General features: G+C 39.8%; 1 protein-coding gene across 1 annotated transcript in view; it reads left to right on the top strand.

Moving 5' to 3' along the window:
* The window catches only part of LOC106593291 (protein NLRC3), a 32261-nt gene that overhangs the window by 10222 nt on the left and 5202 nt on the right, over positions 1 to 16837 (top strand). The window contains exons 4-11 of the mRNA XM_045709912.2: positions 1902 to 1954; positions 3164 to 3406; positions 3546 to 3590; positions 4500 to 6291; positions 12009 to 12182; positions 15638 to 15811; positions 16071 to 16244; positions 16716 to 16765. Coding sequence (XP_045565868.2) covers positions 1902 to 1954; positions 3164 to 3406; positions 3546 to 3590; positions 4500 to 6291; positions 12009 to 12182; positions 15638 to 15811; positions 16071 to 16244; positions 16716 to 16765 — 2705 coding nt within the window. The remainder of the gene's footprint in view (positions 1 to 1901; positions 1955 to 3163; positions 3407 to 3545; positions 3591 to 4499; positions 6292 to 12008; positions 12183 to 15637; positions 15812 to 16070; positions 16245 to 16715; positions 16766 to 16837) is intronic.

Here is a 16837-nt window from a genome sequence, read left to right as displayed (position 1 = left end):
GAACTTCTCCCTCCCAATGAGTCTCTCCTGCCAGACGGCTGACTTCCACACGTCAGACTACATCTGCTCTATTAGGTACAGACGGCTGACTTCCACATGTCAGACTACATCTGCTCTATTAGGCACAGAAGGCTGACTTCCACATGTCAGACTACATCTGCTCTATTAGGCACAGACGGCTGACTTCCACACGTCAGACTACATCTGCTCTATTAGGCACAGACGGCTGACTTCCACACGTCAGACTACATCTGCTCTATTAGGCACAGACTGCTGACTTCCACACGTCAGACTACATCTGCTCTATTAGGTACAGACGGCTGACTTCCACACATCAGACTACATCTGCTCTATTAGGTACAGACGGCTGACTTCCACACGTCAGACTACATCTGCTCTATTAGGTACAGATGGCGCTAAAGTGAAAAGTGAATTGTAATTAACTTATCAATGGCCTCATGGTGACATCCCTATGCAGTTTGCTTCCTGTCCTGCAGCTCAATTCAGAAGGACGACTGTGTCTTTGATGTGTCTGGGTGGTTTGATTCATCATCCACAGCATAATAATTAACTTGACCATGCTCAAACAGATATTCAATATCTGATTTGTTACTGTTACCCATAATCTGCTTTAAAAAGTTGTAGCTAAACCATATAAATACATCTCCTATTTCTGCATACACATAGATTTGTTATGGGCCTAATCATAGAATGACATAATTCCTATTCAATTAAAAGGATCTCTGTGGGTCTAACAGTAAATATTTGTCATTTCACTTTTAAAATGTATTAGCCTTTAAATGTAGCTTAAACACAACCAGACATTATGTTTTCATCTGATAACTTCAAAAGGCTACTTTACACTGCCTACACTTGTAGCCTGTATTGATGCATCCATTGCTGCCCGTAAGCGTCTCGGTCTCTTGTCAGGCATTTCTGCCTTGGCAAAATGGCAGTGTTCTCATCCAACAACAATGCATTATGGGGCGAATACCACCCGTTTTCAAGAGACATTAGCACATTTTTATGATAATGATAATTAATGGTGTAACAGTCATTTGGCATTTTGTTTTAATTATTGATTGTATTTTACATTTTATGATTTTATGAGGTGTGGACTAATGACTTTAACTCGCGTCTGACTTGAGTCACACATTTGATGACTTGACTTGATAGAAAATAAAATAATTTAACTTCACTTGGAGACTGAAGACTCTGGACTCGACTTTGAGATGAGACCAATGACTTGAAATGATCAGGCCAGTTTTTGTACATTTTTGTCACTCATTTTGTGTGACAGACTCCGTGGATTAGCCAGAGACGGTATCGCACTACCAAAAAGCTGATTGGCTAGTGAAACGCACACTCGGCCGTCTGATTGGACCAGCAAACTGTCAGTCGAAAAAGGTCAGGTGCGCTTGCACAGTGGTTAATAGACCTGAGTATGAGATACAAGAAAAGAGATGTGATTGGTTAATAGACCTGAGTATGAGATACAAGAAAAGAGATGTGATTGATTAATAGACCTGAGTATGAGATACAAGAAAAGAGATGTGATTGGTTAATAGACCTGAGTATGAGATACAAGAACAGAGATGTGATTGGTTAATAGACCTGAGTATGTTGTAGAAAAACACTCCTGAACAACAAAAAATCCTTATTAATATTATTCAGAATATCTTGAAGTATCAAGTGTGTTACATTGTTATGAACACATAGGGATCCATTTTCGTGGTGTGAAAGAGTGTCTGGGGGATTTCTATATGAAAATGGCGCCCATAGTCACTTCCTGTTTCTGTGACAGTAAGATGGAAAGTTACAGTCATGACATAGGATTAAGAGTCACTTCACAACAACAAGCACATTTTTTACCAGTGTATCCATGTTTGTTATTGTTCCAGACCACCCAACTCTCTTTATTCCATTGAGACAGAGAAGAGATGTGAGGAAAACGGTAAGTAAAGCTTTGACTCCGATGTGAAACACCAGAAATGGTCTCCTTATGAAGTAATGTATCTGAGGTGAAACACCAGAAATGGCCTCCTTATGAAGTAATGTATCTGAGGTGAAACACCAGAAATGGTCTCCTTATGAAATAATGTATCTGAGGTGAAACACCAGAAATGGTCTCCTTATGAAGTAATGTATCTGATGTGAAACACCAGAAATGGTCTCCTTATGAAGTAATGTATCTGAGGTGAAACACCAGAAATGGTCTCCTTATGAAGTAATGTATCTGAGGTGAAACACCAGAAATGGTCTCCTTATGAAGTAATGTATCTGAGGTGAAACACCAGAAATGGCCTCCTTATGAAGTAATGTATCTGAGGTGAAACACCAGAAATGGTCTCCTTATGAAGTAATGTATCTGAGGTGAAACACCAGAAATGGTCTCCTTATGAAGTAATGTATCTGATGTGAAACACCAGAAATGGTCTCCTTATGAAGTAATGTATCTGAGGTGAAACACCAGAAATGGTCTCCTTATGAAATAATGTATCTGAGGTGAAACACCAGATATGGGCTCCTTATGAAGTAATGTATCTGAGGTGAAACACCAGATATGGGCTCCTTATGAAGTAATGTATCTGAGGTGAAACACCAGAAATGGGCTCCTTTTGAAGTAATGTATCTGAGGTGAAACACCAGAAATGGTCTCCTTATGAAGTAATGTATCTGAGGTGAAACACCAGAAATGGTCTCCTTATGAAGTAATGTATCTGAGGTGAAACACCAGAAATGGTCTCCTTATGAAGTAATGTATCTGAGGTGAAACACCAGAAATGGTCTCCTTATGAAGTAATGTATCTGAGGTGAAACACCAGAAATGGTCTCCTTATGAAATAATGTATCTGAGGTGAAACACCAGAAATGGGCTACTTATGAAGTAATGTATCTGAGGTGAAACACCAGAAATGGTCTCCTTATGAAGTAATGTATCTGAGGTGAAACACCAGAAATGGTCTCCTTATGAAGTAATGGTTATTTTACTGAATATCGCTTTATCTTTCTTCTATTTCTATATTTTCTATTTTAAATGAGTCTATATATTTATAATGTTTTGATGTGTTTCTTACCTGGATTTGTTTGTAACACATGCATGTTTTTGTCTCGTGTGTGTGTGCATGTGTGTGTAATACACCTGTCCATTTCTCCACCATAGATGCAAAGTTTGTGGAAAGACACAGGGCTAAACTCATTCAGAAGGTTACCAACGTGATGGCCATATCAGATAAACTGGTCCAGTTGGGTATGATCCATGAGGAGGCGTACTCTAACATCGATACTGCCCGGACCACACAGGACCAGATGAGGGAGCTGTACAAGGCCTTAAACTCAGTTAAAGTCAAATCAGCCTTCTACAGGATCCTCCAGGAGAAAGAGACTAATTTGATCCAGGAGCTAGGTCTGTCTCTCTCACTCTCTCTCTAACTTTCTCACTCTCTCTCATCAGTGTCCTCTAAACCAGGTACCACTGACTGAAGTCTGTTTGAATTACAGTAAAATATATTCTTCTTCCCTTCCCGGTGGGTCTGTCTGTAAAGAGGTGGATTGCAATGGACAGACTGAGAGCATTGGGCAGAGGAGAGGTATGTCTGTTAAGGCTAACATCACACAATGCTAACTGCACACACCCACAAGTTGTATTAGTCCTATGTAAGGGATACACATGGTATACAACAACAACAATAAATAAAAGATTAAGACATAAAGTAAATGGTGAAGGTGAATAGAATAAGGCAACAAGGCCCGAGGGGGTGTAGTATATGGCCAATATACCACACTGCAAAGGGCTGTTCTTAGGCACAAAGCAACGTGGAATGCCTGGATACAGCCCTTATCAGTGATATATTGGCCATATACCACAGACCCCCAATGTGCCTTGTTGCTATTATAAACTGGTTACCAACATAATTAGAGCAGGAAAAATAAATGTTTTGTCATACCCGTGGTATACGGTCTGTAATACCACGGCTGTCAGCCAATCAGCATTCAGGGCTCGAACCACCCAGTTTATAATGTATAATATAGCACAGCTTTCATCTAATTAACATCCAGAACCCAAACCACCCAGTTTATTAGAAACATTTTAGCACAATTATAATACAGGAAGGCACAATTTATAGTACAACATTTACACGTGTTTTGGGGAAGAGGGGATAAGTGTATAAATTGTGCAGTATTTAGCAATAATAATTAAGCGGTTGTGGTGTGTGTGTGTGTGTGTGTGTGTGTGTGTGTGTGTGGGTGGGTGTGTGCGTGAGTGAGTGAGTGAGTGAGTGAGTGCAGGTAGTCAGTCCAGTTCAGCGGTCTTGTAGATAGAAACTGGCTCTAAACCTGTTGGTATCAATTTGCCTGATTGTAAGGGAGTGAACAGCTCGTGGCTGGGGTGTGTGGGGTCTTTGATGATGCTTCGGGACTTCCTCAGACACACACACATACACACTTTCTCTTGTAACCTTACTTATGGAAGTTTTAAAGTGTGTTGTTCTTTTCAGTGGATGACGACACACGAAGAGTTAAAGAGAAACATAAAACCAGTCTGAAGAAGAAGTTTGGATTTGTGTTTGAAGGCATTGCAGTGGATCGAACTCACCTCAACAGTATCTACACACAGCTCTACATCATACACGGAGATAGTAAAGGGGTTAATAACGAACATGAGATTCGACAGATTGAATATACACCCAGGACAAAAAAAAATACAGACACTCCAATCAACTACAATGACATCTTCAAACCCTTATCTGGAGAAAAGAGAGAAAAGGAGAGACCCATCAGAACTGTGCTGACGAAGGGCATCGCTGGCATCGGAAAAACATTCTCTGTGCAGAAGTTCATCCTCGACTGGGCAGAAGGAAAAGCTAATCAGGATATTAATTTCATCTTTGTGCTCCCACTCCGAGAGCTGAATTCGATTCAAGATAACCAGTACAGTCTTCATGGACTTTTGTGTGACTTCCACCCTGAACTTACAGAGATAGAAGAGGCAAAGATATATGATACTTGCAAAGTCATGTTCATCTTTGATGGTCTGGATGAAAGCAGACTACCATTAGGTTTTCATCAGAACAAGAAGTTGACTGATCTAACTGAAATGTCATCAGTTGACAGGTTGATGACAAACCTCATTGAGGGGAATCTACTCCCCGAAGCTCTCCTCTGGATAACCTCCAGACCAGCAGCAGCCAATCAGGTCCACCGTAAGTACATCAACAAGGTGACAGAAGTACGAGGGTTCAATGACAAACAGAAAGAAGAGTACTTTGAGAAGAATGTTGAGGATGAGAAGCTGGCCAGCAGAATCATCTCACACATTAATACATCAAGGAGCCTCCACATCATGTGCCACATACCAGTCTTCTGTTGGATTACTGCCAGGGTTCTTGAGCAAATGTTGAGTGATGATGAGAGTGGAGAGATCACAACTCTGACTGAGATGTACAATCACTTCCTGCTCATTCAGACAAACCTGAAAAGCAAGAAGTATGATGAGAAAAATGAGACAGATCTGCACATAATCATAACACAAAACAAAGAAACCATTCTCAAACTGGCACAACTTGCATTTGAACAGCTGGTGAAGCACAATCTCATATTCTCTAAGAAAGACCTAGAAGAGTGTGGCATTGATTTCAGTGAAGCCTCAGTATACTCTGGGTTTTGCACAGAAATCCTGAAGGAAGACTATGGGTTGTATCGGAAGGAGGTGTACTGCTTTGTTCACCTGAGTTTCCAGGAGTTCCTTGCTGCTCTGTACGTGTTCCACTGCTGTGTGAGCAAGAACATCAAGGCCCTGGAGTCTTTCATTGGGGATGTGTCATCAGAGCTGCCCTTGCATGAGCTGCTGAAGATGATGGTGGATAAAGCCTTGGAGAGTGAGAATGGACACCTGGACCTGTTCCTCCGCTTCCTTGTTGGCATCTCAACAGAATCCAACCAGAAACTGTTACAAGACCTACTGCCACAAACAGAGATCAGCTCAGAGACTGTTAATGAAATTAAGAAATACCTCAGGGAGCCGAACGTAGAGCAAGTCTCACCTGATAGGTACATCAATCTACTCATCTGCTTGACTGAGATGAAAGATGATTCAGTACATGAGGACATTGAGAAGTTCCTGAAGTCAGGAAATCAAACAGGAAAAGAACTCTCAGGTACACACTTTTCATCACTGGCCAACGCACTGCTCATGTCAAAGGGTGTGCTGGATGAGATTGACCTGAACAAATTCAACACGTTATCAATGAAGATACTGCTCCCAGCTGTGAGGAAATGCAGAAAGGCAAAGTAAGTAATATCATAATGTCAAAGTCACCAATAACTATCAATCTCTCGTTAAACCATCAACACACACTAGAATCACCCACACAGCTGTTCTTAATTGCCACCAATTGTTGTTGTAAACTTTAACCCTTACGTTAAAGACAAACATAATCAACTTCATGTAAAATATGTTCACATGTGAAGTGTTTGCATAGGTGCTGAGAACTTCAATATATTCCTTCCTCGGCACTCACCCAAAAAATAAAAACCATTGTCCAGCACTGTGCACGTGACGCTCGGAGTTGTAGCGCGCTGCTTAGATCACTGCGCTACCGGAGTACACAGCGCTACCGGAGTGCACAGCGCTACCGGAGTACACAGCGCTACCGGAGTACACAGCGCTCTAGCAAGCTGTGAGAGTATTTGACGATACCTGATGGTAATAGTGCGTCGTGTTTTTTATTATGTTGTTTTAAGCCTTCACCAAACCATAGCCCGGATCTTAACCACTAGTTATTAATGCCTAAACTTAACCCTTTGAGTTGTTTCTGTTTCAACCATCTAACCATGCAGAATTAATGTGTCAAAAATAAACATTCACCCATAATAAGTCGAATTACGAAGGGAAACTATAAGGTCTTGTTGGAAAATCACAATTCATGTGGATTTTTACATATGATCGCATAACCTTTCACACAAAATTCTAATTTTCACGAGGTTTCACAGGTGATGTCCTTCAAACAAAGACGAGTCATTAGAGTGTCTCAAAATAGCCGCAGTGTTTTCAACTTACATATTTGACACATTTTGACGTAGTGTGTGTTTATTTATGCAGTAATTATTATTCAACATATCCTCACCTGGAATTTGAACTCACAACTTCTTGGTTTATGGCATTCCTGCTACGCCACCATGTCTGTATCAGTATCTGATTTCACCTGTATTCCTACACTTTGGACTTCAAAGTTAATCTCAGTTTTGTTAAAAATACACTCAAGAAAAATTATTATTTGTCATAGTGATTCAGGAGTAACACTAAAACCCCACCAACGTTAAACAGATTTCAGATTTCAAGTGACATTTTAAAGGCCATTTTCTAGGGGTCTAAGGTAAAATCTGGTGAAAATGGGCATAAATGAAATAGTTACTTTTCATACAGTTATTATGCTTTAAGACATAAAAGTATACAGAAAATAATCTGTTCCAGCATTTGTCAAACCTGGGCATTAGCAAAAAAGTATACTTTTCTCAGACAGTGTAGATTCCCTTTAACTACTCAAAGATACTTCTGAACAATAAGCACTTTACCTTGTGAGAATTGGACATTCTGGGGCAGAGATATTGGGACTAAGGGGTCAGGTCTAAATGCAGTCAAAGTAGACATTTTAGGGGTAACGATAGATTTCAGACATAAGTAAGCGCATGTGAAAACATGGTCATATAAAGTGTTTTAAAAACATGTTTCGCCATGATTTCATGTGTTTTCTTATGTGAAAATGTTAAGCTAAAATAATGTAAAATTCTTTAATCAATGACAATATGATGATATTTAACATGATCACTTAGTGCTGACTTTTCAATATGACCTCACCTGGGATTTGAATGCACAACCTCTGCAGTTGGGGTACTCTGATCTTTCTGCTGCACCACAAAGTCTGTACCATTCTCAGAAGTCCCCTACAGATGAACTACCTATAATACATATCTGCACTTATCAAAAGAGTGCCATCTGCACTGCTATTTTAGTTATTAGTTAATCTGACTATTCTCTCATCATATATTTAATTTACTTATTTCAGCAATTGGAGGGTTTTCTGTATATTTGTCTAATGTTGGTGGGGCATATTACTCTGTTTTAATGTTACTCCTGTGGAACAATACATTTTCCTGCAGTGTTGATGCTCGCCCAGGTTTATAGTTAGGCTATGTATAATTTGCAGAGGTGGTTAGAGTACTGAAAATCTGTACTTAAATAAAAGTACTGTTAAATAGATTGTAATTTACTCAAGTGAAAGTAATAGTAGGGTCGTAGTGTGGGAATGTGAAGACTGTTATATTATAAAATCAATTCTCTATGTGTAATTATTCCTTTTGTGATTAATTGAATCATGTAAACTTTAACTAGGTAGTCAGGGCACCACGAGAAAATATTTAAAGAGTCTCTATTTCCCGAATTAACTCTTCAGATATGTTCATATCTTATCTATTACAGTCACTTATTAATGTATTATTACCTCATCAGTCTCATTCCTTAAGGTCGCAAACCCTTGGATATCTGCTGGAACCCTAATATAAATGAATCAGCGATATACAAATTGGCTTAGATATTTATTTACTAACTAACTTATCAAATCACAGAATTACATAAACACACACAATAGGTCATACATTGGTTACAACATGACACAAAGAAAAGTCCCTTGTGGACGAAACCGATATGACGGCTTGCTAGACAAAGGAAAGGTGTGGGGACAGACAAGAGCGGGAAACTCAGAGTGGACCCAGATACATACAGTTGACTAAACTCACGGAAATGTTAATGCTTTGAACATGCACAGCAGCTCATTCAAAAAAATATTTATGAGTGTATGCCTTTGTCTATCTCTGTGGTCGCCGGTCCATCTGCTGGATAGTCAGTCGACAGAAAGTCTCTGGTTCGTCCACCAGAGATGAAAGTCTTTCGTAGTTGTAGCTTGTTACAATGGGTACGTCAGAGTACCATTCGGTCGTTTGAACGGATGCGTTTACCAGACTAAATGGATTTAAATAGCTCCAGATTGAATAATTGGCCTTTAGTTTGTAGATTTCTTAACCATTTCAGTGTGGGGATGATCCCCACATCCTCTGGTCTTGTCCTTCAGTAGAGTTGTAGTTTAAACCATTTTCCATCATCCGGCTCACTCCTTAGTCTGCTTGGTCTAAAGAGTGGTAGCCATTTCAACGTGGGGACCTCGTCCCTGCGTTCTCTTGACTAAATGTAAATTGTCACGAGTCCTTTTATTAACTCAGTGGAAAGGGGGCGTTCCATGACGTTTGGGTATAATGTCTGTGCTTCACGGAGGTGTGGCCACTGACTGAGCATAAGTTACTAGGAAAAACGATTATCTTATAGAAGACTAACATCCCATTGTCTTTCTTATACTTAATCATGTATTTTATACAACATTCAGATGCAAACCCCATAACTGAGAAGTGTATACAAACAAAGATACAGTAATGTGTGTCTCCCCTCCTTAATGTGGTCAACAAATGAAACAAACTCGACATGACTGTTCCTTGATTTCCCACTGACCGGTTCCACATTCTCAAAAATATTAATATTGTTTTATTCTCCGATTTTGGGGGATGTAGGAGTTTTGGCAAGTCTCTCTCTGTGTCCCACAGTGACACATTCCAATCCCAATACTACAGAGCCCAAAGGCAAAGTATTTATGACCTCCATGAAGTGGCCTGCTCCACCTCTCCCCCTCTGCGGGAGAGAGAGGGCGCTGTAGAGTGGACCCACTGTAACCTAATCCTTCAGATGTTTACAGGAGAGTCATGACAGTAGCCTTCCTAAGAAACTACTCAAGTGAAAATAATAGTAGCCTTCTTATTAAGAAACTACTCAGTGAAAGTAATAGAAGCCTGCTAGACACTACTCAAGTAAAAGTAATAGTAGCCCACTTAAGAACTACTCAAGTAAATGAAATAGTAGCCTTCTTAAGAGACTACTCAAGTAAATGTAATAGTAGCCCGCTTAAGAAACTACTCAAGTAAGAGTGAAAAAGTATCCGGTCAGAAAAGTACTTAAGTACTGGTTACCAATGTTGTATAGTAATTTCTTTACACCTTATTTGGTCAACTGTGATAGCAAACAAAAAGGACAACAGCTTAGTGCAATTGATTTGACATTCAAATTGTATTATTTAAGCCTGCCAGCACCATCTGGCAGATAGGCCGTCTCCAATGAAGACTGACATTAAACAAAGTCCATAGGCTGTACAGGTTTTATTACGGTCATTCAAAATTTACTTAATATCAATGAGCTCAATTTCATAAAGATATTTGGTACTCGAGACATTTGTCATGTCCTGACCAGCAGAGGGAGTAGTTGTTTAGTATTTTGGTCAGGACATGGCAGAGGGATGTTTGTTTTGTATGGTGGGGGTTTTGTGTGTGTTGTAGAGGGGTGTTTGATTTATGTGTTCCTGGGTTTTGGGTGTATGTTCTAGGTTAGTATGTTCTAGGTTGTTTTTCTGCATTCTGTCTAGTTTAGGTTTTCTATGTTTAAGTTTGGGTGCTGGACTCTCAATTGGAGGCAGGTGTTTCTCGTTGCCTCTGATTGAGAGTCCTATATATGGGTAATTGTTTGGTGTAGTGTTTGTGGGAGATTGTTTCTTGTTTTGTGTGTGTGAGCTTGACAAGACTGTTTGTTGTTCGTGAGTTGTTCGTGAGTTGTTCGTTTTTGTTGTTTTTTTGGTGTTCACTTTTATTTAAAATAAATACAAAATGAGCATCCACATTCCTGCTGCGTTTTGGTCCTCCATTCCCGACGACAACCGTTACAACATTGGAATAATTAAAACATTTCAATACTAATAATTTAACATCAATTTCCAGTACATGTGATGGTGAATCAGATTCCAGTCTGTGCTAACGAAACAGTCCTGTAGCTTAGCATATGATTCCTCGGACCACTTCTGTATTGGTACTTACATACATTTTTGCTTGTAAGCAGGGATCAGGAGGATAGAGTCAGATTTCCCAAATGGAGTGTGAGGAAGAGATTTGTACTGTATGCATCTCTGTGTGTGTGGAGTAGCCTGTAGTTACACAGGTGACATGCTGGTACATATTACCTAAAACGGATTTCAGATTTTCTGCGTTAAAGTCACTGGCCATTATTACATACTATGAGCACCGTCTCTGGGTGTGTGTTTTCTTGTTTGCTTATGGCCCTATAGAGCAGATCCGACATCTGTACAGGACCAAATACAAACCCAAAAAGGCCTGGGTGTTGATAGTATCATACAGGCCACAAATTCCAATTGGCTATACTTAAACTCTTTAACATCATCCTTAGCTCTAGCATCTTCCCCAAAATCTGATCATCCCAATACAAAAAAGTGGAGAGACATTCGACCCCAATAACTACCGTGGGATATGCTTCAACAGCAACTCAATTTGGGATGAGGGACTGCTATATAAATTGATGAAAGTAGTGTTGGGGAAAAACATACATAATTGTAAAATCAATGTATACAAACAACAAGTGTGCGATTAAAATTTGAAAAAAACACACCGATGCGACAAGGATGCAGCGTAAGCCTCACCTTCTTCAACGAATTGGCCCTGAAAGGTCATGCCCCAACAGTCCCTGGGGTGGAGAGAGAGTGTTGGTATCTCACCAGCACAGGTCAAAAAACAAAAAACAAAAAAGAGAAATAGATAATGAATCTAAGATGCTTTTATAACATCTGAGTTGTTTGGATTCAAAATCTGAATTGTTTACCAAAAGTACTAATGTAAATTTAACCTCCAAACCGATATCAGACCTTCAGGATGTAATGACAGCAGAACCTCTGCTTCTCAGAGGTGAGACAGAATGGGGTTTGGAGAGATAAAGAGCCATTCCTAAGACAAAACAGAGAAATCCTTCCATGCAGTTGATAAATCACTTCAGGGGCTGAATAATGCTGTTATGTGTCTCTGACCTGCACTACATCACACTCTGAGTCATATTGTCTTTGTTTCTACAGACTGGGTGGCTTTAGACTCTCTGATGAGCACTGTGGATCACTGGCCTCCGTTCTCCAATCAGCAGACTCACATCTGAGAGAACTGGACCTGAGGAACGGTCAGCTGTCTGATGGTGGTGGGAGTAAACTCTTAGCTGCTCTGAAACATCCAAACTGTAAAGTACACATTCTGTGGTTAGTACTATGGGAGGGTTGATCACATGACAATAGCCTAAACATTGTTGGACAGTTTGTTGGAGTAAAATGATCTGTAAAAATTAACCTTTATTATTATTTATTCAATTATTGTAATACTCATTCACAGGCCTACAGACAGACACACAACTACAGACATGACTACATATCTACAGACATGACTACATACCTACAGACATGACCACATACCTACAGACATGACCACATACCTACAGACATGACTACGTATCTACAGACATGACTACATACCTACAGACATGACTACATACCTACAGACATGACTACATACCAACAGACATGACCACATACCTACAGACATGACCACATACCTACAGACATGACTACATGCCTACAGACACACAACTACAGACATGACTACATACCTACAGACATGACTACATACCTACAGACATGACTACATGCCTCCAGACACACAATTACAGACATGACTACATATCTACAGACATGACCACATACCTACAGACATGACCACATACCCACAGACATGACTACATACCTACAGACATCACTACATACCTACAGACATCACTACATACCTACAGACATGACCACATACCTACAGACATGACCACATACCTACAGACATGACCACATACCTACAGACATGACTACATACCTACAGACATGACTACATACCTACAGACATGACTACATACCTACAGACATGACTACATACCTACAGACATGACCACATACCTACAGACATGACTTCATACCTACAGACATGACTACATACCTACAGACATGACTACATGCCTACAGACACACAACTACAGACATGACCACATACCTACAGACATGACTACATACCTACAGATATGACTACATCCCTACAGATATGACTACATACCTACAGATATGTCTACATACCTACAGACATGACTACATACCTACAGACATGACTACATGCCTACAGACACACAACTACAGACATGACCACATACCTACAGACATGACTACATACCTACAGACATGACTACATCCCTACAGATATGACTACATACCTACAGACATGACTACATACCTACAGACATGACTACATACCTACAGACATGACTACATACCAGATGTACCTCAATAAGAGTTGATGTACTAAATGTGTTACCATCTGAAACTCTTGATTGCTCTGAAACATCTACACTGTAAACTACAGACACTGAGGACAGTATCTACACTTTAAATGACAGACACTGAGGTCAGTATCTACATTGTAAACTACAGACACTGAGGTCAGTATCTACATTGTAAACTACAGACACTGAGGTCAGTATCTACACTGTAAACTACAGACACTGAGGTCAGTATCAACACTGTAAACTAAAGACACTGAGGTCAGTATCTACACTGTAAACTACAGACACTGAGGTCAGTATCTACACTGTAAACTACAGACACTGAGGTCAATATCTACTCTGTAAACTAAAGACACTGAGGTCAGTATCTACACTGTAAACTACAGACACTGAGGTCAGTACTTTGGGAGAGTTTCACACATGACCAGAACTCATTTATTGTTGTACAGTTTGTAAAGGTAAAATTGTCACCCGAGAGCAGATACATTTTCTGGTCCAAAGATGAATACCTACTACAGGTATAACTGCATATTAACACTAGCAGACTAAAACTTTTGATAGCCTTGACACCTCATGTTCACTACCCATAGAGGCTTTCTTTGCATAGAATGCACTTAAATAGATTAGCCGGATTAAACCATTGCATTTCTGTTCAAAATGTTGTATCAAGACTGCCCAAATGTGCCTAATTTGTTTATTAAAACCTCTCTAGGGTAGGTGGGACGAAATCGTCCCGCACTATTCAACAGCCAGTGACACATCAGAGCGCCAAATTTATAACCACAAAATGTCATAATTCAAAGTTCTCAAACATAGGACTATTTTTACACCATTTGAAAGATAAGACTCTCGTTAATCTAACCACATTGTCCGATTTCAAAAAGGCTTTACAGCGAAAGCAAAACATTAGATTATGTTAGGAGAGTACATAGCCAGAAATAACCACACAGCCATTTTTCAAGCAAGCATATATTTCACAAAAACCAAAAACACAGCTAAATGCAGCACTAACCTTTGATGATCTTCATCAGATGACACTCCTAGGACATTATGTTATACAATACATGCATGTTTTGTTCAATCAAGTTCATATTGATATCAAAAACCAGCTTTTTACATTAGCATGTGATGTTTAGAACTAGCAACTAGCAAACTTCCGGTGAATTTACTTAATTACTCACGATTAACGTTCACAAAATACATAACAATTATTTGAAGAATTATAGGTACAGAACTCCTTTATGCAATCGCAGTGTGAGATTTTAAAATAGCTTTTCGGCAAAAGCACATTTTGCAATATTCTGAGTAGATAGCCCGGCCATCACGGCTAGCTAATTTGACACCCACCAAGTTTGGCCCTCACCAAACTCAGATTTACTATAAGAAAAATTGGATTACCTTTGCTGTTCTTTGTCAGAATGCACTCCCAGGACTTCTACTTCAACAACAAATGTTGTTTTGGTTCGAAATAATCCATAGTTATATTGAAATAGCTCCGTTTTGTTTGTGCGTTGAGGTCAGTATCCGAAGGGTGACGTGCGGGCGCATTTCGTGACAAAACATTTCTAAATATTCCATTACCGTACTTCGAAGCATGTCAAACGTTGTTTAAAATCAATTTTTATGCGATTTTTCTCGTAAAATAGCGATAATATTCCAACCGGGCGACGTTGTATTCGTTCAAAGAGATAAAGAAAAACATGGAGTCCTCTCGTGCACGCGCGCTCCAGTGTCAGTGTTCCCTGCCTGACCACTCACAAAAACTCCTGCTTTTTGAGAATGAGACTGCAGAGCTCTCATTCCACTTTCTGGCGCCTTCTGAGAGCCAATGGAAGCCTTAGAAAATGTCACGTTACAGCAGAGATGCTGTATTTTTGATAGAGATGCCCTAGAAGGACAACAAATTGTCAGACAGGGCACTTCCTGCATGGAATCTTCTCAGGTTTTGGCCTGCCATATGAGTTCTGTTATACTCACAGACACCATTTGAACTGTTTTAGAAACTTTAGAGTGTTTTCTATCCAAATCTACTAATTATATGCATATTCTCATTTCTGGGTAAGAGTAGTAACCAGTTTCAATCGGGTAAGTTTTTTATCCGGCCGTGAAAATACTGCCCCCTAGCCCCAACAGGTTATTAATAACTTTTCATGTTCAAAACTGTGCACTCTCCTCAAACAATAGCATGGTATTCTTTCATTGTAATAGCTACTGTAATTTGGACAGTGCAGGTAGATTAGCAATAATTAAATGGAATAGTTTTTTATCTTAATTAGTTGATTTTGTTTTCAAAGTTGTTTACTTGTTACTCATCATGTTGCAATATATTATCCCCTTTAGGCTGAATGGATGTTATCTGACAGATAAATGTTGTGAAGTGTTGGATTCAGTTCTCAGCTCAAACTCCTCTCACCTGAGAGAGCTGGATCTGAGTCACAATGACCTGCAGGATTCAGGAGTGAAGCTGCTCTCTGCTGGACTGGAGAATCCACACTGTCAACTAGAGAAACTGAGGTTGGTACTTAGAAACATACCTGCTCAATACAAAGATGATGTGTCAAAGCACAACATCATTACAGTAGCCAGCAAGTCAGCTCAACCAATAAGGTAAATACTGGGTTAACTGGAGAATCCACATTGTAAACTAGAGCAACTGTGGTTAGTATTTAGAAACAGTATTGGTTTTATTGGAAATATGTATATACTGTGTATCTGCTATCACCACTAGAGGGCAGCAGTCCTGTTGTAAAATCATGTTGACCTGTCTCTGCAGGCTGTCATTCTGTAGAGTCACAGAGGAAGGCTGTGCTTCTCTGGCCTCAGCTCTTAGGTCAAACCCCTCCCACCTGAGAGAACTGGACCTGAGCTTCAATCACCCAGGAGACTCTGGAGTGAAGCTGCTCTCTGCTAGACTGGAGGATCCACACTGTAGACTGGAGAAACTCAAGTTAGTACAGATACTGTAAAATTATTATATTTTTGTAAGTACATTAAATTCTCTCATAATTGTAGCATCCACCACCTTTGATTTCTGACCAGAAACAGAAAAACAAACAGTCTTGTAATTAATGCTATAACTGATTAACTGCAGATTCTTTGAGATTATCTTGCTGATGTGAGAACAGTCAGGTCTTGATATTGTGTAGAGCTCAAACTTTATCCCCCTTTTGGACTGGACTACACTTCATACAGGCTGGACTAGACTACACTTCATACAGGCTGGACTAGACTACACTTCATACAGGCTGGACTAGACTACACTTCATACAGGCTGGACTAGACTACACTTCATACAGGCTGGACTAGACTACACTTCATACAGGCTGGACTGGACTACACTTCATACAGGCTGGACTGGACTACACTTCATACAGACTGTGTGTCACTCACTCTGTCTGTTCCTCTGTGTCTCCCACAGTGTAGACCATAATGAAGAGTTCTGGGTTAAACCACAGCTGATGAAGAAATGTAAGTGTGCTAGTTATAATGAATCCGTTTATTGACCAATACATTTGACAAACTATCGTATTATTTAACACT

This window comes from Salmo salar, chromosome 02, assembly GCF_965601325.2.
Source record: "Salmo salar chromosome 02, fSalSal1, whole genome shotgun sequence".
NCBI classification, from domain to species: Eukaryota; Metazoa; Chordata; class Actinopteri; order Salmoniformes; family Salmonidae; genus Salmo; species Salmo salar.
This window is presented reverse-complemented; position numbering and strand designations above follow the sequence as displayed.